A 24,304-nucleotide genomic window follows, 5' to 3' on the forward strand; every position below is an offset into this window, starting at 1 on the left:
AGTGTATTATGCTAAGTGAGATAAGTCAGTTAAAGAAAGACAAATACCATATGATGTCCTTATTATGTGAAACAAAACAGATGACCACAGGGGAAGGGAAGGAAAAATAAAATAAGATGAAAACTGAGAGGGAGGAGATGCTGAACTTTAGGAAAAAAACTGAGGGTTGCTGGAGGAGAGGTGAGTGGGGGGGATGGGGTAATTGGGTGATGGGCATTAAGGAGGGCACTTGATGTAATGAGCACTGGGTGTTATATGCAACTGATAAATCACTGAATTCTACCCCAGAAACTAATAATACAGTATATGTTAACTGAATTGAATTTAAATAAAAAAATTTTTTAAAAGAAGGCTTTGATAAACCTTATGAAGAAAATGCGTGCTAGATAAGTTTCATTTACATATGAGTTATAGTGCTGTTGGCCATGAATTCAATGTTAATAAACCAACAATAAATAAAGATGTCTTTAAGCAGTAACACATATGAAGCAAGGTTATGTACTGATCGATCAGTTGATGAAAATGTTGTGACCAGTGGCTCACAGGAACTCAACCCTGTGCTTCCCCTAGGAGCTAGGCTTCAATGTTCACTGGCCCCGTATAGAACACAACTGCTGTGAAAAACAAGAATCAACTGTAATTGGACTTAGTGACTGAGTTTAGTTCTAAGAAGGTAGATGGAGAGTTAATAGTCAAGTAGAAATGAGAACCAAATTGTGTTCCCTGGGTTTCCTGTCCTATAGTCACAGTGGCCAATTTAAAACTAGGATTTATGGCTTTTATGTACCAGAATACTTCTTAGGGGACAACCAAACTATTGTCGGAAACCAAGTCATTTTTAAAATGATGAAAATATTGCTGGCCAACAAATCTCACTATTTTATCTAACACCATTATTAATATGTCCACATCATCAACTCAGTATTAATAAAAAAGAAATTTGGGGGGTTTGTTCCATATTACTGCTAACTACCAAGCCAAGTGGCCTAACTGCCTGGAAACTCAGGAATGCAACACAATTTAACAGCCACTAAACTTACAACATTCTTTTTTTTATTTTTTTAAGATTTTATTTTATTTATTTGAGACAGAGAGAGAACATGAACCGGGGGAGAGGGGCAGGGGAGAGGAAGAGTGAGAAGCAGACTCCCCACTGAGCAGGGAGCCTGATGTGAGGCTTGATCTGAGGACCCTGGGAATGTGACCTGAGCCGAAGGCACACACTTAACTGACTTAGCCGCCCAGGTGCCCCTTAACCTACTACATTCTAATCTGAGGGAATTTTCTATAAATCAGGAAACCAATAGTTCAATTTTCAGCCCATTCAAATCCATACCACAGAGAAAAGCACTTTATAAACATGCTACAATACTACTTAAACCAGAATCATGAGCTCAACTACGTATAGTTTATTCTTTTCATTTTTGCCTTATCTTTTCAACAATAAAAGACAACAGTAGGTGCTCAACAACAGCAACTATTCCATTTCTCATCTCTCCATCACAGCAAAGCTTTGCTATCTCTTCCAATTTCTCCACCTTCTCTCTTCAATCTGACCATGCCTTTACTCCCTACACTCTACTGAAAGCTCTCTTTAAGGATACCAATGACTTCTAGTTGCTAAATCCAATGGTCAGGTCTCAGTTGTTCATTGTACTCAACCTACCTGCAGTATATGATGCAGCTGATTATGTTCCCTCCTCCTGGAACACTTTATTCACTTAGCTTCTAGGAAACCTCTCTTGGGTTTGCTCCTGACTTTCTGGCTACTCCTCAGCTTCTTTGCTGACTCTCTTCTTCTCTCTGAGCTCAGTGTTTGGACATCTTCTCTGGCTTTATTTAATCCTTTGATGATCACTTCAGGTATCTTGGTTTAAATACCATGTATGTAGATTCCATCTGCAGCCTAACCTGTCCCCTAAATCTACTAGTTTAGAAAAAGTCAGATAAAAGTTTCCTTACTTAAGGACTTCTCAGAGCCTTCTCCTGTGCATTATAAATATCCAAGAGAAGACTATGTACATATTATTTCTTACACTTATTTAGAACAGAATCCTCTCCTCATGATGCATCTTGTGAAACATACAATTAACTAAGCCACTAAGTATAGCATACTAAGCTGTCTTTCAAGTAGTTCCAACTTCTCACAGCATGAATTAATTATATAAAAATGGCAAACTTTCCCTCTGATTTTAGAGGTAATAACTGAGTCTGAAGTTTTCAAGGCAGCTCACTCCATTAAAAGAGTCTGCCTCAAAGTTTTCCTTATGCAGAGAGAAATTACATCTCTCTTAAGTTCCATTCACCTGTATTAGTTATATGCTCCAAATGAGTATAAAATATATTTACCACATCTTCAGCCTTCAAATACAATAATATAATAAATATGTGCTATTGTTAATCTTTCTTTTCCCAGACTAAATGTTCGTAGCTCCTTCAACTGTTCTTCATAGAACATGATTTCCATTCCTCTCACCATCCAAGTCATCTTCCTCACCAGATAAGATCTAAATAATTCCTGAAATCTAGTTGGCCAACAAAATAATCTATTTATTTGAACAATACAAAACACAGTAGACTTATAACTTCTATTAATTGGGACATGATCACTTGGTCATGCAGCTTAAGAATATATTCACTTTTTTATCCTTAGCAGCCATGACACGGCTTAACTCAATAATCCTTTCTGAAAATAAAGACATATTACACAGATCTACACACATACATACTCATACATATACATTTAGCTATGTCCACTGAGAGGGCCTAGAAGCAATGATTCCTTAGTAGCAATAAGCACATGTAGCAACCAAATCTCTAAATACCATTCTACAGTAAAAGAAACCAAGGCTCCTTAGAGAAATGTCTGATTCCAGCTGGCACAGAGACAGTACAAAATGATTCTGGAACATCTCAAGCATGGGGTCAGAAATTAAGAAGGTGCTCAAGGAATGATACGGGCATTGTCAAAAGTTAAAGTAAGAATCAATGAGTCTATACTGATATGAACGAATAAATGAGTGAATGAATGAAATGAGAGGGAAGCTTTCCATTATAGCAGGAAGCCAGCTAACACAGAAGAAATTAGAGAATTAGAAAAAAAAAAAAAAAGTCACCATTTGGCGACAATCTTTTTACCCAGTCTTACTGAGATATAATTGATACAAAACACTGCATAAGTTGTACAACATGATTTATGTATATATTGTGAAATGATCACCACAATAAATCCGGTTAACATCTATTACTTCAATTACAATTTTTTTTTCCTTGTGAAGCAAACATTTTTTGGTAGGCTCTACACCAAACGTGGCACTTGAACTCACAACCCCTAGATAAAGAGTTGCATGTTCTACTGACTGAGCCAGTCATGCGCCTCTGTGATGAGAACTATTTTTTTTTTTTTTTTTTTTTTTAAGTAAGCTTCATGTCAAGTGTGGAGCCCAATGCAGGGCTTGAACTCATAACCCGGGGACCAAGACCTGAGTTGAGATCAAGAGTCAATGCTTAGCCTACTGAACCATCCAGGCACCCCTGGGATAAGAACTTTTAAGCAACAAACTTAATAACTGATTCATGCAAGAAACAGCAATAAATACTAAAGGTAACGGACAAGTTTGAGAGTTAATAGGATATTTACATAATCAAAATATCTCTCCACAGATACGTATTAGCTACAAAGAGTGATTTTACTTTGGAGAAACCTGTCAGGTATCACCTTAACTAAATGATCAAAAGTTATCAATACCTGTAATATAAGAAATTGTAGCATTTGCTTCTTGATATAATGCACTGCGAAAAACACAAATTATATCTGTGATATTCCTGCCCAAAGTATATAACCTGAATCCAATCATGGGAGAAAAATCAACCAAAGTAAAATGGAAGGACATTCAACAAAATCACATCTCAACACTTAAAAAAATGTCAGTATCATGAAATACAAACATAGGCTTAAGAAATATTCCAGTTTAAAGGAAACTAAAGAGACATGATGTCTAAATGCAATGTGTGATCCTGGATTTTCTTTTGCTATCTGGATAGTACTGTGACAATTGGTGAAATGTGAATAAAATCAGCAGCTTAAATAATAGTATTGTATCCATGTTAATTTCCTGATTTTTGATCACTTGTACTTTGCTTATGTTGGTGAATTGTCTTGTTTTTAGGAAATAAAACTGAGGTAAGCAGAGGTAAAGGATTATCATGACTCGAATGAGTCAAGAAATATGTATATGTATATGTACATATGGAAAAAAGTAAGGATAAAGCAAATGTAGGAAAATGTTTATAGTTAAATTTGGTTGAAGGTACAAAGAAATTCTTTATACTATTCTTTTTCTTAAGATTTCATTTATTTTAGACAGAGAGAAAAAGCATGAATGGGGGAAGGGCAGAGGGGGAAGGAAAGAGAGAATCCCAAGCAGACTCCGCACTGAGCCTGGAGCCTGATGCAGGGCTCAACCCCAGGACTCCAGTATCATGACCTGAGCCTCAATCCAGAGTTGGATGCTCAACCAACGGAGCCACCAGGCACCCCTATCTACACTATTCTTATATAACTTTTCCTTAAGGTCTGAAATTATGTCAAAATAAAAAAGAAAATAGCTATAATAAGCTTTAATTCAGTTTTAAAATACCTCCTTTTTCATGTTAATCTTCTATACACAAACCATCAACTTAATATACATAAAGCCTTCCTCTTATAATTAAGCTTATTTTCTCATTTAGTGTGGTTGCAGCGATGGAAAAGAACAGGATAAGCACAAGAAAACTATCTCTGTGTTTTGATTTTACAAATTTACAAATCCACCTCCATCAAAAGAAAAAGGTCATTTCAGTTGCCTATGATCAATGAGGAGGCAGATTTTTAGATACACTCTTCTAATATCTTAAAGCCCATTTCCCCCACAGAGATTTTTAACAATGTTTAATACTTATTACTTCAAAGTTAAGTTAAATTGACTGCTCAAAATATAAAAGATAACTCTGGATCATAGCAGCATTTTTGTCATTGTTGCAAATATTTTCCAATGATGAAAAATCTGAATGATTACACCCTTAGAGGAATAAACACTTCTCATTAATTTCCCCTAGTAATAATCTAATCATGTTTTTCACACTCACACAATTTTTGTCATGAGAACTGAGTTTATAAAAGAAGAAAATGCAATTAGCTGCTCACCTTTTAACTCATCATACATTCCTACACTTGTTTTAAATGAAATAGGAATGCTGAGGAGGATGAACATAGACACATTCATCCAATCAGAACATATGGTTTACTTTGGTTCTGGATATGCAAAGCTAATACATTCTGAAATCATGGGACTTAATTAAAACAACAAAAAATGGTACTTTACGTACTTACCATTAAAATTATGATTTTAAAACTTAATATACTTAATCTAACCATTATGGAGTATCAGGGACCAGATTAATTTTCCCAACTTAAATACTAAAAACATGGACACAATAGTGAAAAGCTTTCAGACACTGGGCAATAGGCAGCACAATCTCTGAAAGAGGCAACAAAAGTAAGCTGTATGACTTCCCAAGTGTAGAGTTTCCGGGATATAATACTAACATGGGAAAATCAGATCTAGACAGACTCCCCAAATTGAGAAGACAGATAGGGGGTTCAGGAACACCAAGGCAGGTAGAGTTCCCAGGGCAAAGTACCAGAAAGAAGAAAGCTCTGGAGTTCTGTAGAACATTCCCCCTGACTCTCCTGCTGAATACTGATCAAACATGTATGCAGGGAAACTATCTGAAACCAGGGACAGAACTACTAGACAGGAGCAAGGGAAACAATTACCAAAGTTCACCCAGGGGTGATTAAGAGTTCAGAGAGTGAAGTAATCGTGTAACAATGGGCAACAGCTAGAATATTCAGAAGGACATTGTGCCTGTAGTAAGAAAAATTAACCTTGTACTAAAGGATGCTCAGGTCTCACCTAACAAAGCTTAAAACACAAGCCTTGGAAAATTAAACTGTTTCTAAGTAACTTAACTGTATCTCAGAAGAAACCTCAAAATATTAAAAGTAATACAAAGGAAAGGCAGCTCCAAACAACAAAATTCACAATGTCTAATATCCAAACAAAAATGAGTAAGCATGCAAAGAAATAGGAAAATAGAATCCTTCTCTCAGAAGGAGAAAAATTAGTTCTAAAAATGGACCCAGAAATGACAAAAGTGATAGGATAAGTAAGGAAGGACATTAAAACAGGTATTACATACAAAACATTGCTGAAAAAAATTAAAGAGACAAAAGTGGAAAGCAACCTTATGTTCATGGATTGGAAGACTTAGTATTATTAAAGAAGTCCACACTATCCAAAGTGATCTACAGATTCAGCACAATTTCTATCAAAATTCCACAGTATTTTTTTTGCAAGAATAGAAAAATCCATCCTGAAATTCATATGGAATCTCAAAGGACCCCAGATAGACAAAATAATTTTGAAAAAGAAGAACAAAATTGAAGGACTCACAGTTTATTTCAAAACATATTACAAAGCTATATTAATCAAAACAGTGTACTACTGGCATAAAGGCAGAAAAAAAGACCAATGGAATAAAACAGAGTCCAGAAATAAACCCTCACGTAGATGGTCAAATGATCTTTGACAAGAGTACCAGAACTACTCAATGGGAAAGAACAGACTCTTCTACAACTGATGCGGGGAGAACTAGAGAGTCACATGCAAAAGAATGAAGGTGGCCCATTATACCACATGCAAAAATTAACAAAAAATGAATAAAGACATAAAACAAACTCCTAGACGACTAACTTAGGGGCAAAACTTCACGATTTTGGACTTGGCAATGATTTCCTGGGTATGACACCAAAAGTACAGACAACAAAAGCAAAAGTAGGTAAATGGGCCTCTATCAAACTTAAAAACTTTTGTGCATCAAAGGCTACAATCAATAGAGTGAAAAGCCCATAGAATGGAAGAAAATATTTGCAAATTATATAGCTGATAAGGAATTAATAACTAGAATTATATAAAGAACTCCTTCTTAACAACAAAAAATCACTCCATTAAAACATGGGCAATAGACCTGAATAGACATTTCTCCAACGATGATGTACAAATACCAACAAGCATATGAAAAGGTGCTCAACATCACTAATCATCAGGGAAACACAAATCAAAACCATGAGATATCATCTCACACCCATTAGGATAGCCACTATCAACAAAACTGAAAATAACAAGTGAAAATAACTGAAAATAACAACAAAACTGAAAATAATAAGCAATGATGTAGAAAAACTGGAACCCTTGTGTACTGTTAGTGGAATAGTAAAATAGTGCAACCACTATAGAAAACAGTACAGAGGTTCCTCAAAAAATTAAAAATAGAATTACCATATGACTCAGTAATCCCACTTCTGGATATATATCTACAAGGAGTGAAGGCTTGATCTTGAAGAGATTTTTGCATACCCATGTTCAGAGCAGCACTATCCACAATAACCAAGAGGTAGAAGTAAACCAAACATCTACCAATGGATCACTGGATACAAAAAATGATGTATACATATACAATAAGATATTATTCAGCTTTAAAGGAAATCCTGTCATAAACTACAACATGGATGAATCTTGAGGACATTATGCCGAATGAAATAAGCCAGTCACAAAAAGACAAATACTGTATGATTCCATTTATATAAGGTACCTAGTGTGGTCAAATTCATAAAGACAGAAAGTAGAAAAGTAGTTACCTGGATGTGGCAGAAGGAGAAAAGAGGAGGTGTTTCAGATTCCAGAGTTGTTTCGCAGCAATGTGAATCTACTTAATACTCTCGAACTGGTTAAAAAGGGTGAAAATGGTTAAGATAATAACTTTTATGTGATGCATTTTTAACCACGATTTAAAAAAAACCCCGTCTATCATAGACTCCATATATTTAAGAAAGTAAAAGAAGAAAGTATGAGCACTAAGGAAAGACATGGAAGATATAAACAAGATTCAAATCAAACTTCTAGAGATGAAAAATACAATGTTTAACAAGAAAAATACAATGGATAAGATTAACTGCAGATTAAAAATCAGTATAAGAAAAAGTTAGTAATTTTGAAGACATAGCAATAGACATTATCCAAATTGAAACAAGGAGGGGAAAAATGAAAAAAAAAAAAAAACCATTATTAGTTAGGTGTGAAACAATATCAGTTCGTCAACATATGTGTAAGTGGAGTACCAAAATGAAAAGAGAGAGTAAAGGAAGAGAGAAAAACTATTTGAAGAAATAATGACCAAAATTTTTCTAAGTTTGATGACAATGATAAATCCACAAACCCAAGAAGCTCAACTAACCCTAAGCATAATAAACATAAAACTACACCAAAGCACCTCAAAATAAAAGTGCTTTAAACTAGTGTTAAAGAAATTATTCTAAAAGTAGCCAGAGACAAAAAACACTTTCAGTATATGGAAATAAAGATAACAGCAGATTTCATGTCAGAAAACGAGAAGATAGTGGAGCATCATTAAAGCCATATCATTAAAGTCCTGAAAGAAGAAAAACTGTCCATCTAGAATTCTATACCCAGCAAAAATACCTTTGAAAACTGAAGCACAAAAAAAAAGGTTTTTTTCAGACATATAAAAGCTGAAAGACACCTCAGCACTAATTCAGCTTACAATAAATACTAAAGGTAATCATTCAGGCAAAAGGAAAATGATACCAGATGGAAAAGGAATTTCAAAGGAAGGAAGAGCCTTGAAAATGGGACAAATGTGGGTGAAAATAAGAGCCTTTTTTCTAAAAGTTATTTTTAAATCCACTTATGAGAACTGACCATTTAAAGCTAAAAAACTAAAAATATATTGTGGGATTTAAGCATATGTAGAACTAGAACGTATGACAATAACACAAGAATGAGAAGGAGAAATGGAACTACAGTGTTTTAAGGTTGTTATTTGATATGTGAAGTGGTATTTTACCCAAAAATAAACTGTGATAAGTTAAAGATACATATAAACACTACAAACAAACAAAAAAAACCAAAAAACAAACCAAAACAAAAAAGCTATAGATGATAAAAAGCCAAAAGAAAGATATAAAGCAGTCATAAAAAAATACTCAAAAAATGCAAAGTAAAAGGCAAAGAGCAAAAACAAAAAGCAGATGGACAAATAAAACACAAATAGCAAGATAGATTTAAACCCAACAATATCAATAATCACATTAAATATAAATGACCTAAACTAAAAAGCAAAGATTAGAAAACTGGATTAAAAAAACAAAGATTGAACTATATGCCATCTACCAGAAATCTACTTCAAATACACACAAATGAATAAAAGTAAAAGGATGGAAAAAGATGCACCATGCTAATACCAATCAAAAGAAAGCTAGACAAAGTAGATTTCAGAGCAAGGCATATTACCAGAAATAAAGAGAGCCATTTCACAATGATAAAGGGATCCAATTCATCAAGAAATCACAATAATCCTAAAAATGCATGCATCTAGTAACAGAACTTCAAAATATACGAAGCCAAACTGATGAAAGTATAAGCAGAAACTGGCAAGTCCACAATTCTATTCAGAGATTTCAATACCCTTCTCTTAAAAACTGCTAGAACAAGTACACATAAAATCAGTAAGGACCGAGAAAACTTGAGCAATCTACCAATCAATTTGACCTGACATTTATAGCCACTCCACCCAAGTTTCTTTTCAAGTACACACGAATCATTTACCAAGACAGACCATATTCTGGACCATAAAACAAGTCTCAATAAATTTAAAATGACTCAAATCTTACAATGTACGTTCTCTGAGCACAGTGAAATTAAATCAGAAATCAACACCTGAAAAATCCCATATGTATACTCATTTATAACCAATGGGGTCAAAGAAGAAATCACAAATAAAATCAGCAAGGATTTCTGAACTATGTAAAAACGAAAAAACAACATATTGAAATTCATTGGATACAGCCAAAGCACTATTTAGAGGGAAATTTTATAGCATTAAACATTTATATCAGAAGACAATAAACTAATGAAGTTTTTATTTTAAGATTCAAGCTAATAAAATGCAAAGTGAAAAACAGAAAGAAAATTAATAAAGAATAGAAATCACTGAAATTGAGAAAAAGACCAATGAAGAAAACCAAAAGCCACTCTTTTGAATATCAATAAAACAGACAAATCTCTAGCCGAACTGAAAAGGAAAAAAATGAAAAAAATGCACAAATTAACAGTCAGGAATGAGAGAGGGGACATAGCTATAGATCTTAAAACATTAAAAAGATAATAAAAGAATATTATGAACAATTTTATGACAATTTAACAGCTTAAATAGACAAACTCTTTGAAATATAAACTATTGCTGTGCCTGGATGGAGCAGTCTGTTAAGCATCCAACTCTTGGTTTCAGCTCAGGTCATGATCTCAGGGTCTTGTGATGGAGTCCCGAGTCCAGCTCTATGCTCAGCATGGTCTGCTGAAGACTCTCTCCCCTTTCCCTCTACCCCTCACCCTTGCTCAGGCTCTCTCTCTCTCTCAAATAAATAAAAAATCTTAAAAAAAGATGCAAACTATTGATGCTAATTCAAAAACAAAATAAATAAATAAATTAAGTAGCCCTCTATTAATGAAATTAAAGTAGTTGTTAATACCTTTCCCACAAAGAAAACTCTAGGTATTGGTATACAAGTCACTTAGTATTATCTTAAGTTTAAGATACACGGAAGGATCTAATATTTATTAACTATCATCATGTGCTGGCATTAAGAATATAACTTTAATATGACTATATTAGTATTCAGCAACATCATTCTAGAAGGAAGCTGTGTGAAGAACTGATTAATATGAGGCTAAATTAAAACCAAGGAGACTAATAATAATCTGGGGAAAAAATGATGAGCGTCTAAAATAAGTCAGTGTCAATGAGGGGTGGGTGTTGGGACAGGGCATGGTTAAAAGATGGATAGCTAGTAAAGAGAAAGAAAGACCACATGTAGTTATTGACTGGATATGAAAGGTACAGAGAGTGAAAGAGTAAGGATGCTCCATGATTCTTGGCTTGAGCAACAGAAGAACTACTCATTAGGATAAGGAATACAGAGAAGAAACTGATTGGAGAACGAGAACATATGTTTATTTTCCAACAAATGCATGATGCATTTAGACAGTCACTGCCCAAAAGATATATAGTAGGCAATGGGAATATGGGATCAATACTTGAGAAATATATGTAGTTAAATTAACCTGCTCTATCTCCCAAGATTACTTGCAATTAAAGCTTTCTCTATAACTGTAAAATTAATGGCTTTTATCTGTTAAAAGAATTTCAGAGATAAGAATGTGGCTAAGGGATTTGAGAAAAAAAAGTCCCTTTCCATGTATATACTAAACTCACAGTACAAGAGACCCAATTTCAGTATTCCTTTTACTGTCATTAAGAAGAGCAAAACCTTATTTATTTACTCTATCTGGTTTAATGAATCTGACCTACTTTCTTCAGGAAAAAAAAATTGAGACTATGAAGCCCTTTCCCTATCTTATCCCTTGTTTTGTATGTGGCTGCAATGACTCGATTTTTTTATTCAACTCTGCCTGTTGCCTGTATAACATCCTATTGTCTCCTCTTAAGGTTTTATTTGTTTGCCATTTTCTGGCTCCCCTTACTCTATTTGAGAATTGTATTAAAAAAAAAAAAAAAAAACACCTATTTGGGGCACCTGGGTGGCTTAGTCAGTCAGCTAAGCCTCCAACTCTGAATTTCAGCTCAGCGGGCACCTGAGTGGCTCAGGGGCACCTGAGTGGCTCAGTCGTTAAGCGTCTGCCTTCGACTCAGGGTGTGATCCCGGAGTTCTGGGATCGAGCCCCACATCAGGCTCTTCCGCTGGGAGCCTGCTTCTTTCTCTCCCACTCCCCCTGCTTGTGTTCCCTCTCTCACTGGCTGTCTCTCTCTGTTAAATAAATGAATAAAATCTTTAAAATAAAAAAAAAATGAATTTCAGCTCAGGTCACAATCTCAGGGTTGTGAGACTGAGCCCTGTGCCAGGCTGCTCCATGAAGCCTGCTTAAGATTCTCTCTCTGCCTCTCCCTCTCTGCCCCACCCACCTCGCTAAAATAAATAAGTTAATTAATTAATTAAAATAAGACAAAATAAAAAACACACCTGTTCAACTTAGTCAAATAATAGCAACAACCATTTTTTGAACATGTCTTATAAGCTAGGCAATGTGTCAAATGCTTTACATACATTAGCTCCTTTAATTTTCAAAATCTTACACAGTAAATATCTCCATTTTATGACTAAATAAAACTGAACCTCGAAAAGATTACATAATGAGCCCAATGTCACACAACTGATGGACTGTAGAATTGAGACTTGAACCTAGGTCTGCAGAGCACCAAAACTCGTGCCACGCAACTTTAGTAAGTTTTTTGCTATCTGGAACAGACCTTTTACGGAATGTTTTACTAAGGTGCTCATTCATGCAACAAATATGAGTGCCTATTACATATCTTCAAAATTTCTGTAGAAACACTTTTAACAGCCCTTTCCCCTACTATTTCTGAAACTGGAAAGCTGCATACAGTGCACTTTTCCCCCCCTTTACTTCCTCTCATTAAATGTCAAATTCAATCGTGTTATGATTATTATCAGGTAGTGGTTCAGCCACAGCCATTTCCTGCCCAGTTCCTGTTCACTACTCAGAATGAAGTCCAGCATATTTTCTTTCCTAGTGCTCTAAAACTACCTGTTATAGGAAGCAGTCCATTTTTCTCATGTGAAATCTGATCTCTATATTTTGTGGCATTTTAGCAATTTGTATGAGGCTAACAAGTGGGAATAAAAATGCAGCTTTCCTAAATGGCATTTAATATTTTCAACTGAGTCAAATAATTCTGGTCATGAAGTGATGATTTACATTTATATATCCAATGGAAGTACTCATGGTTCTGTGCTAACCCAAAAGGAAGATATACATATGGGACTTTTTCTTAGATTTTTTTAAGAGCAGCCCCAATTTAAAACATTCTGTCCCACCGTTATGTCTCAAATTTAGATTCAGAAAAAGCAGTCAGCATATTTACAAGGGGTAGTTTGCAATATTGGCCCTATGTGGCTACATACTAGGCAAAGGGGTTAAGGGAAGCAACAGCCACTTTAAGATTCTTCTTTTTTAAGTAATTCCAAAATACATTCCACAAATTAAGTGCAAATGCCTCTAGTGGTGTAAGTCTTCCTTTATAGCCTAGAATGAAATATTGCACTCAAATAATCAAAGTGCTTAGCTGGACATGTTTGGAAATGAAATTTTATTTGTTACTGGGGAAAATAAGTATTAAATGGTAAATATCAAATAAAAATATAACAATGCACAAACTGTTGAGGATTTCCTATAATTTTAATACCTAATATGCAATTTCCAACTGCCAAAATTGGGTAGTACTCACCTTGCCCAGCCACATTTATACACAATTACCATTTAAATATTGACCTTTACAAATACTTTTTATACAAAGCTACAATTACTTGCCATTCCCTCAGCAATCCATATTCCTGTTCTGTGACCCTGCCTCCTGTTCTATCTGTGCGGGATGCCCTCCTTCCCCAACAATGAAAACTACTACTTACCCTTTAAGGCTCCAGTGATAGCTCCCCACAACACCTCCAACCCCTCTCCACTCTATGAATATTATTCAGTCTTCTTTATTCAGGGCTTACCAGTGTGCCAGTACTTTACATACTCTGTCTAATGCTTAATACTCCCCTTTGAAGTAATTCCTCTCCATTTAACAGATAAGAAAACTGAAGCTGAAAAAGGCTTACTATCATGTTAAAGTCGCAAAGCCAAACAGGAATTCAAATGTGGGTACGTCTAAACTTCAACTGAATTATCTTCCATTAAATCACAGACTTTCTAGCACTCTCTTATAGTATATATTGTATTTTATCATCATTATTTATTTCTCTCTCCCACTAAAGACAGGAAAGGCGACTCCGTCTTTACATCCCAGCAATACTCAACAGTGCCTACTCTACAGTGACTCAAAGTGTTACTGAATATGTACAATATTCTTATTCAGTTTATGATTTTGCAGCATTACTTTCCACCAATCAGTCTCCTTATACCAGGTCTCTAAGAAGCCACTATGGTGGTAAAGCATATTGGCTTGGATGTTAGGCTTTGTAATCACATTGCCTGGATTTGAATCCCACCTCCACTAACTTATTAGCTGAGAAATCTTGAACAAATGAATTAAGCTAAGTTTTGGTTAAGGCATCTATAAAACAGAACAGTAATCACAGTACATACCTGTACTGTGCATTATAAAGATTAAACAAGATAGTATGGAGGCAATCCAAATATCTTTCGATCCTCATTTTTGATATATGTCGCCCTAAGTTTTCTTTGGCTTAGTCTACTGTAGCCTTTTTAATTATAAATTCCTTGAAATTTTGTATTAAATGGGCTAGCAAAAAGGTTCGTTGGTTTAAGAACTGTTCAGGCCAAAAAGGGAAAATAAAATTGTTCAGGCCAGGATGCCAGGCTGGCTCAGTCAGTAGAGCATGGGATTCTTGATCTCAGGGTTGTGAGTTCAAGCCCCACATTGGATGTAGAGCTTACTTAAAACAAAAGATAAATAAATATTTAAAAAATAATAAAAAAATAAAAATTGCTCAGACCACCTACTTGATTTTTAGGGCCAACTGTCCACTGCCAGTTTGAACTGAAAAAAAAGTTTACTCTGGGATGTTTGACTATACAAGAGTGCCCCCATTGTACATTATACTTTTTTCCTTTACTACATTTTCATGCCCTATCAGAAAGTGGTAAAAGTTAGAAAAGACACTTCCTACCTTACTAACGCCTAACTTAATACTATCTGATGCATGCACGTAACTAACCTGTGGGGGAGGCAGGCTATTTACCCAGCAAGAAATTTTCCTGGAACCACCTTGTGCCTGTCTGGTCTCAGGCATGGCTCATTCTCCCCAGACCTCTAGATGGCTTTCCTCTGGAATCTGGAGGCTGAGCGACTACAACTGACAGGGGACACCCATTTTCTTCTCTTAAACTTAGCAATGTTTACTCCAAGAAGTTAGGATTTCAAATCATTATGCTATTTTACAGCTCTTTAGGCTAAAGTACAGTTTCCAAATTCTCAGAATTCCCCCTTCCAACTTTAAAAAAGCTATGAAAAAAATCCAGTTGGGGAGGAAACAAATTTTTTAAAACATGCATTATCTCTAAAAACAAGAGCAAATACTATGGCTATACCCAAAGTCTTAGAGGAGGAAAAAAAAAAAAGAAAAAAGAAAAATCCTAAAACATCTAGTTGGCTCAAGCTAACCAAAAACTATAAAATCAAAGCACACAATTAACAAAACAACCTTAAATTAAGGAGGATATATCATAAACAAAGACAGCAAGTATATATTACAAAATATTTAATAATTCACGAATTTAAAAATTACTTGATATATAAATACTTAGAATAATAAATTGTTCCAGATCCTTTACTTCCCAGTCAGTATATAATGATATAAAGTAGTCTGGGGTTTTGTGTGTCCTTTTTTTTTTTTTTTTTTTTGGTCAGGCTAAAAATAGAGTGATGGATCAGTGACAGAATGCTCTCCAAAGTTATAGAAGGTGTTGAGTTTAAAAGTCATGACCCGAAGGAACAATACCAAAATACTGGCTTTCAACATTAGGCAGATAAAAATAAGAAAAGGTAAAACAAGCTAATGGACTGCAGTATTGTTTCCAGAGGGGAAACAGCCCTTAAGGCCCCTGAGAGGATTTCAGCACCCGCTCCGCAGTCAGTGCTGGAATCAGAGAACTAAACTGTTGCCTGCTCAGTGGGTGCAGGGCAGAGACCCTCCCTCCAGCCTGCGCACAGCGTGCGCACAGTCGCCCCTCCGCCCGAGCCCGCTCCTCCGGCCGCTAGCTGACCTCTCCCGCCCGCCCGGCTCGGCCACCCGATGCCCCTGCACGCCCTCCAGGACCCGGCGCGCCCCCAGCACAGCGCCAGGGGAAGGAAGCGAAGGAGAGGGGCCGCGAGAGGGGGCGGAGGGGCGGGAGGCGGCGCTGGGCTTCGGCCCGTCACCATCCAGGCTCGAGGACGGCACGGGCTCGGGAGGAGGGAGGCTGAGCCTCTGCCACCGGTCAAATGATGGGAGGTGACCACGGATGAGCCCGGCGCGCAGGTGCCAGCGGCTGCCGGGGAAGTCACCGGCGGCGGAGGGCGTTGCGTTGGCCCCGGAGCCCCCACCTCCATCCTGCCCGCCGCTTTCCTCCCTCGTCCTGCTCCATCCCCAGGATTCTGTCAGAACCCAACGACCTCCACACGGCCCGCCCAAGCACGGAGGTGATGCCGGCTCTTACCGTAGGAGCAGGCGCCGCGCCACTAGGAGGCGGCTGGGGTGCGCGCGGGAGACTCCGAGGCGAGCGCCGCCGCCGCTGCGGGAGCCGGAGGAGTCACAACGAGGCTGCCGGCGGGAGCGCTGCCTCCAGAGCTGTCGCCCCACCCCCTCTCCCGCAGGATTTTGCGCCGGAGCCTGCAGTCTCCGCGCGCTGGCGGGGAGGGCGAGAAAAGGGGCGGGGAGGGCGAGAAAAGGGGCGGGGCGCCCCTCGGGGGCGGAGCTGAGCGCTGGCTGGTCAGATTGGCATCTGTGGGCCCAATGGGACCACGGATACTACAGGCTGTGCTAGACTGACTTTCCTCCTAGCCCGTAGCGGTAGAGAGGCGGGCCTAGTGGCTTCTTTTATAGCCGCCGTTTTGACGAACCCGAACGTAAGAAAAGGTCGGTTGGTTCGCACTGGTGGCCAAATGGTCCAATTACCACAGGGAAAAGGGCCTCTGGAACCAGATTGGCATCCTCTCTACCTATACGTAGAGAGGGTAGACCCAGGGGCGGTGAGAACCTGCCCCGGATGTGGGCGTGGCCCTGAGGTAGAACACAGAGACTCCACCGCGGTGGTTTGGGAGGCGGAACTGAGATCTTTTTCTTGATTATCATGTGACGGGCTCTGGATTTAATGGAGGAGAAAGCGTGGAAAAGGCCAAGTATCCAAACTGGCGAGTTTTCTGATCTTCGTGCTCCTCCCCGCTCTCCGGCCAGCGGCGCTGCCAGGTGAGTCCCGGGCTCCAGTGGGCCGGCATTCTCCGGAGGTGCATTTGCTCACCCGGTGCCCCTGCGCTGGCTTCCCGATGCCTCAGGGGGTTTGTCGCTGCCTCCCACCCCCTTACACTCTCTGCCAAACATACAGACACCTGCTTGGCACCAGGTTTCTGCGTGCGTTTTGGATCGTGTGCAAGAAACCGCGTTCAAGCTCCCAAAATGTGCTGGGCCCAAAGCGCAGAATGAGAATAGTCCGAATTAGGGCGGACCATAGGGGTTTGAAGACTAAGGGCGAGAATAGTTTTGGAATGTCGAGAAGTTCTAGGGACAAGAAGGCCCAAAAATCATGTAAGTTGTAAGCAGAGCGCTGTTCCTCTGAAGGGAGGTTAATTTCGACAAGGCTGTTGTTGCAGGAGCCTTTCGAAAGCGACTCATTGTTTGGAGGAATTGTGTTGTGGGCTCTTAAGCAAAACTGTCTTTGAGATGGGATGAATTCATTTGGAAGAGTGTTGGCAGTAGCGAGAGAAGGAAATGGGGGTGGTGTAGAACGCACCGTGGGCAAATTAATGAGTGCACACACAACAGCTAGATGCTGGAACTGTGGGCAGAGCCCTTTCGATTTCCATTTTGGGGCAATGGAGAAGATAAGTGCATACAGAACTTTGTTGCATCCCACATTATAAAACTTGAAGCCACAAGACTATATGCTCTTTATATCACCCTTCCATCTCCAGTCCTAAAGTACCTATGTTGAGTGCAGCAACCGTTTCTATGACCAGTTGCTTACTCAGTCCTACATGTGAAAATTTGAACCCTGACTCATCCAATGGCTGATGGAAAAGGGGTTTAAACAAGTGTAGTATCATAAACTTTTTAAAGGTTCACAAAAATGTCCAGAAAGATTGGAGATCAGGTTTGAGCAAACTTGATTTACAGCATGAAATCCATTTGTAGTTAAAAATCAGTTCACACCCCTCACACCTCTTCTTCCAAAGTCAGCCCCACATCCCACTATGGCAGCCTTTGGTCAGGAAAAGAGATCTGGAGAAAATGCCTTCCTGGGAGCAAAAGCATCTGCTTTTCATACTGCAGTATGAAGCATCCGATCTGCCAGCTAAGTAAACAAGTGCTAGCAGATGGGTATCAGGGGAGGAGGGGAGTTAGGAGATCCTAAGGCACTATATAGTAAAACATTAGATACACGCTCTTGCCCCATGATAGCCACCCACTGTTTAAAGCAGTAGAGGTGTAGCAAAGAATATCAAAATTAGCTTTATTTTTTTTAAGATTATTCATGAGAGAGAGAGAGAGAGAGAGAACAAGCAGGGGAGGGGCAAAGGGAGAGAGAGAAGCAGACCTCCCGCTGAGCAGGGAGCCTGATGTTGGGCTTGATCCCAGGACCCTGAGATCATGACCGCAGCTGAAGGCAGACACCCAACCAACTAAACCACCCAGGACCCCCTCGCAGTTAGTTTTAAAATATAATTAATTAAATATGCTAGTCTGGGACATTTTATTCATCTAGCCAGTTTCTTCACTTTTTCCATGTTTCTTATTTCTTCCTGCATTTTTACTGCTACCCCTCATGCTTTTGCTACCCCACCACCTTCTGATGTTTTCCTCTTTCCATCAAGTGTCCTCTCGCAGTCTATCACTCCTTTGTGGCTTATTTCCCCTCATTTTATAATCATATTTAGATTCTTCCTTTACTGAAAAATTTCTTCCTAACCCCTTCTCAGTCTCATTATAATATCTTTCATCTTTTCTTCTCCGAATGTTTCAGAGGAATAAAGTGTTATCAGCTGTTTACATTTTGTTATGTTCTTTAACTCCTAACCCAGCTGATGCAGTCTGGCTTCTGATTTCCATTCTACTTAACCCTTTTTCCAAACGGTCACAAGGTTGATATAAAAAGCTTGAACAAGTATAGAACATAGTGTCATCCTGTATGTGAAGACTAAATAAATGCTTATACCTGTGTATTATAGATTAATGTGTCCCAATCAAAATTCCAGGTTTTTAAGAATTAGTGATTTTAGCAGTGAAAAAAAAAATGAAAGGGCGAAATACTTTGGAAAAGAAATCCATGAGTAGTAGGTACTAGTCCTTTCAGATATTAGAGTATATCCTAGAACATATCTCGTCACAGTCATATAGTACTAGTGCAAAACAGAAATATAGGTCAGTAAGACAGATCTATAGACAGTTCTTATATTTTAGGGATATAAGAAATAACTTCCAGTTGCCTGGCTGGCTCAGTTGGTAGGGCATGCAACTCTTGATCTCAGAGGCCTAAGTTCAAGCCCCACATTCTTTAAAAAAGGAAGAAAGAGAGAAAGAAAGAGGCTACATTATTGAATAATTTAGCATCTAATAACAAAATGTCAAAAGTTTAAGTGGTCTTGATTATTCGATACCAAGTAGCAAAAAAAATCAGGATCTATACCACAAACCAAAAAATATGTAATGAGTAGTAGTAAAAAAGAAAAAATTCAGACTAATAGGTATTTATAAGAATTGCAGTGAGAAAGTTTAATTTTAAAAGACCCACAGACTAAACTATGTGAAAATCCAGTATTATCAATGTATTCTTATTATTTAGCCCAATGGTCTCCTTACAATCTTAATTCTATATTAAATAGAATTTATAATAGAATCTGTATTAAATCTGAATTTTTTTAACCTATTTCCTCCTTATTAAAACTCCTCCCTTGACTGGTGACTACTTCCTCCTTTTTCACTACTTTCATTTTGAGTGCTTTTTCTTAGTACATCTCGAAATTGAATGAAAATTTATAGATGTACAGATGTACAAATAGAATTTAAGAATATCCCTGGGGTACAGGAATAAAGTCATGCATACCTGAACTTGAGTGACAGCAATGAAAAAGGAACAGATATTTTGAATAGAGCTTATGCCCAGTCGATGTACTAAAAGTTGATAAACTAAAAGTTTTATTGTATTTTGTCATGGGCTATATGGAATGATGAATGTAATGTTGTCAAAGATGGCTACAAATTTTACAGGGTTTGAAAGGAAGAATAATAGAATGTTTTCAAAATTAGGAAATTTGTGAGTGGGGAAGAGCCAGCTTTGTTTACCAGGAATGGAAGTGATTTTTTTTTTTCTGATACAAAAACAATCCTGACTTTTTTTCCTTCTCTTAGGGTGTGTTTCCCTTTTTTCGACTCTGCAACAGCCTCTTTAAACTGTTTAAATGAGAATGTCCTTGGCTCAGAGAGTACTACTCACCTGGCTTTTCACATTACTCTTCTTGATCATGTTGGTGTTGAAACTGGATGAGAAGGCACCTTGGAACTGGTTCCTCATATTTATTCCAGTCTGGATATTTGATACTATCCTTCTTGTCATGCTGATTGTGAAAATGGCTGGGCGATGTAAGTCTGGCTTTGACCCTCGACATGGATCACACAACATTAAAAAAAAAGCCTGGTACCTCATTGCAATGTTACTTAAATTAGCCTTCTGCCTTGCACTTTGTGCTAAACTGGAACAGTTTACTACCATGAATCTGTCCTATGTCTTCATTCCTTTATGGGCCTTACTGGCTGGGGCTTTGATAGAACTCGGATATAACGTCTTTTTTGTGAGAGACTGACTTCTAAGGACATCATTTCATTTTATTGCTGTTCAACAAGCTATCATTAAAGTGTTCTGAATCCTTGCAAGCTTGAAGAATACCAGAGAACTGAGAAAAATAACCAAATGTAGTTTTATACTGCTTCCATAAAATAGTCTTTGTGAATCATGGACTTCTGGTCAACCCAAAGCTTAATTATTCAATATTTCAGTTATTAATACCCTTACTATCCCTATATAAATAAAGTTTGTTTTTGACCTTATTTTTCTACTTGACTCTTAAATCTGTTGTACATATGTGGTCAATTTTTAAAGTATATAAATACAAAGTCTTTAATCTACATTATTTGGGTAGAAGTTTAATATATCATAGCCCCATTATGACCAAAGTAAATGGTCATTTGTGCTTGTAAATTACGGAGGAAAAAAAACTAGGTACTGAAATAGTTGTGCCACTTCATTTTTACATTCGGGAGGAATCTGAGAGTTTGATTTTTATCTAAGCTAACGTCATTGCTACTTCTCCTTTCTGTTTGCAACCCATGAATTAGAGGTGGCATATTAAAACAGAGCAGAGGCTTGACTCTTCCTAAAGTTAGAGGGACCTTTCATCATGGTTTCATCAAGACAGTTCCCATTTATGCCTGTTGTCCTGGGCCTCAGGAAGTTAGTGCCCCTTTCACTCTTTGGAAGTGTCCTGGCTTGAGAATTTATAGATAATCCTACCAAGGCACTCAACCCATTCCAGTGAAGCATAGGTGACATTACTTATAAGAATTCCAGTCTTAGGTGCATTATAACTCTAAAGCAGGTGATTGTTCTCGCCCTATACAGCCCTCACTTTTAGCTTTGGGAAGAACCCAAAGTAGTATTTTTGTCTGTTTGAAAAATATCTGCTACACAAGAAAGTGATTCCTGGCTGCTAATACTTGAGAGGATTGCTTTGAATACAGTATTTTGGTCTAGTTCTCCTTTGTAAAGCAGATAACATGACAAAGTTTAAGCTACAATACCACAAATTAATATAGCTGAACTCCTTGTTTGAAACTACAGAGCTAAGCTAAATAAATAAAAGTGATCAGTTACAAGAATTTTCCTGTCTTATAATTGGTATATATTCCTATTTTGAGCATCTAAAAATAGGATGGAAAAGGACAGTTAATATGGGGAACATAATGTTTCAGACTTGATTAGATATTCCTAATTCAACTGAGAGATCCAAACAATTTGGTCTCTCTAATGATAGAGTCAAAGTAGAAGAAAGCTTTCATCTCTGTGAGAAACCAGATAGGATTTTGAAATTCAGCAAAAGCTGTATTTGTGCGAGCATTATCTAAGTATGATCTCTCACAGGGAAAAGGAAAAGGACAGCACCACGTGCAAACTATTAGCTGGGTCAGGAGTCAGCAAAATTTTTCTGTAAAGGTTTAGAAAGTATTTTAAGCTTTGTGGGCTATATCATTTCTATGTCAACAGTTCAGATCAGCTCTGTGATGAAAAAGCAACCGCAAACCATGAGTTATGTTCCAATAAAACTTCATGGACAAAGAAACTTAAATTTTGTAAAATTTCCACATATCACAAAATAGTATTCTTTTGACTTTTGTTCCAACTACTTAAAACTATAAAAACTATTCTTGCCTCACAGCCATACAAAAAACAGCCCGAAGCGAGGCCATAAACACAAGCAAAAGCAGAAATTCTGTATGAGATTTCTAAGAAAAAAGGTGGGACAGCTCTCCAAGGATATAAGAAACTGGGTAAGAATTGTATCTAAAAGGCAACACAATAACCAACCTGTTAACCCATGAGGATCAACTAATTGTAATGAGAGGTTCCCAGAAAGTAGAACTTTTTCTTACTTACTTTGGTATACTGACAAGACTAAATAAACAACTTGAAGCAGCGTAAGTTATTGACATGCACCTCCTTGATTTTGGCACCAATTCAAATGTGTTTTATCCCCCCCATACCACCAAGGAATTCTTTCAGTTCTGACACCACTTGGAAATAGTATCTGATCCCACAGGTTAAGGGTTCAATCCCAGAAGACGCTTCCTCCCTCCAAACATCAGATACCAATTACAAATCCAGCTATAGATTGGATATTCCCAAGACTCTCTTGATTAATTTGCTAGAGCAGCTCACAGAACTCAGAAATATTTTATTTACTAGATTACCAATTTATTATAAAAGAATATAACTCAGGAACAGCAAGATGGAAAGCAAGGTATGGGGAAGGCAAGGTAAGGCAAGGTATGGGGAAGGGGCAAGGAGCTTCCATGCTCTCTGGGCATACCACTCTTGCCCTATCTTCTTGTGTTCACCATCCCAGAAGCTCTCTGAACCCTGTCCTTTTAGGATTTTATGGAGGCTTGATTACATAGCGTATTAATTAAATCACTGGCCACTGGTGACTGAACTCAAATCTCCAGTTCCTCTCCCCTGAAGATAAGGAAGGAGGAAAGTTCCAACCCTTTAACCATATGGTGGTTTCTTCCTGGCAACCAGCCCCCATCCTTAGGTTACCTAGGAGTTTTCCAAGTCACCACATTAACATAAGTTCAAAAGACACCTTTATCACACTGACAGGAAATTCTAAGGGTGTTAAATTCCTGTGCCCCGTATAGGGATAAAGACCAGATGTATATTTCTTATAAATCACAATATCACAGCCTCAGTGGTTGGAATACATTTAAAACATTAAATAAGGATAGAGGGGATAGGAATTATGCTCACAGAAAAAACAAAACTAACGGAATAATATATAAACAATATTGCAGAAAAGTACCTTCCCGTTTGTTTTTAGTTCTAGGATATTTCTTTTACAATGCAAAGATTTAACTTACACATGAAAGTTTCCCTATGAAGCCAGTATTTTCCAGGTCAGCATGGGCAAGAAGTAACTTAATCTGGTTTGGGGCAAAAGATTTATCAAAAATTCTGAGTAAAAGCAACTTGTGAACAAAATAACTTTTTTAAGACTTGAAAATATGAAAAGTAGAAAATATTCACAGAATTCACAACTTCTTCAGCAATATTTCATGAACACAGAGGCTGGGTATGGTGGTACCATCAATGCACCACATGAAACATGAACACAAATCCACTGACAGCTTTCAAGCACCAAGAAAATTTGTTGCGCACAGCTTCAAGAAGATACATCTGTGGGCTAAATTTAATGTGATTTTAGAAGTTATTAACCTTACAAATTAGGTCATCTGCTTTCCACTCTGCTTTTTTTACAGTGCAGCAAATAAGAGAAACTGATGTTGACTAATGAACAGAAGTGATGGCCCACAAAAGGAGAGGAAACGATAGAACAATTTTCATATAGAGGCAGGCATATTACTATGCACCTGTGTCATCAAGAATAGTTAGTTCTCTTTACTGAGATAATCAGAGTCCTGTTAGCATTATATTAAGAAAGAAGCCACAAACTACAAAAGGAGTTTCCTTTAATCTTGATCGGTCATGTTTGCACAGTGAACGTCAGTTGTCCTCAAAGTGTGGTTGGTGTTCTTACAATTCAGGACATAGATACTGAAGGTAAACGGGAATTATAGTGTTAGAACCAGGATAAA

General features: G+C 37.6%; 2 protein-coding genes across 3 annotated transcripts in view; one reads left to right on the top strand and one right to left on the bottom strand.

Annotated features, from left to right (window-relative positions):
* PHTF2 (putative homeodomain transcription factor 2) overlaps positions 1 to 16,514 on the bottom strand; it is a 114,618-nt gene extending 98,104 nt beyond the window's left edge. For both annotated transcript variants that reach the window (XM_040644321.1, XM_040644322.1), the window contains exon 1: positions 16,383 to 16,514. The gene's annotated coding sequence lies outside the window, so the exon portion shown is untranslated. The remainder of the gene's footprint in view (positions 1 to 16,382) is intronic.
* A 456-nt stretch (positions 16,515 to 16,970) lies between these two features.
* On the top strand, positions 16,971 to 20,983 carry TMEM60 (transmembrane protein 60). The gene is made up of 2 exons (XM_008686169.2): positions 16,971 to 17,131; positions 20,288 to 20,983. Exon 2 carries the CDS (start codon positions 20,338 to 20,340, stop codon positions 20,737 to 20,739), a length of 402 nt encoding a protein of 133 aa, XP_008684391.1. The 5' UTR covers positions 16,971 to 17,131; positions 20,288 to 20,337; the 3' UTR covers positions 20,740 to 20,983.
* Positions 20,984 to 24,304: the final 3,321 nt, after the last annotated feature.

Source organism: Ursus maritimus, unplaced genomic scaffold (genome assembly GCF_017311325.1).
Source record: "Ursus maritimus isolate PB19 unplaced genomic scaffold, ASM1731132v1 scaffold_3, whole genome shotgun sequence".
Classification (NCBI taxonomy): Eukaryota; Metazoa; Chordata; class Mammalia; order Carnivora; family Ursidae; genus Ursus; species Ursus maritimus.

What these genes read in the sequence shown, in the direction of transcription:
- TMEM60 (XM_008686169.2), top strand. Translation starts at nt 20,338, where the DNA reads ATGAGAATGTCCTTGGCTCAGAGAGTACTACTCACCTGGCTTTTCACA.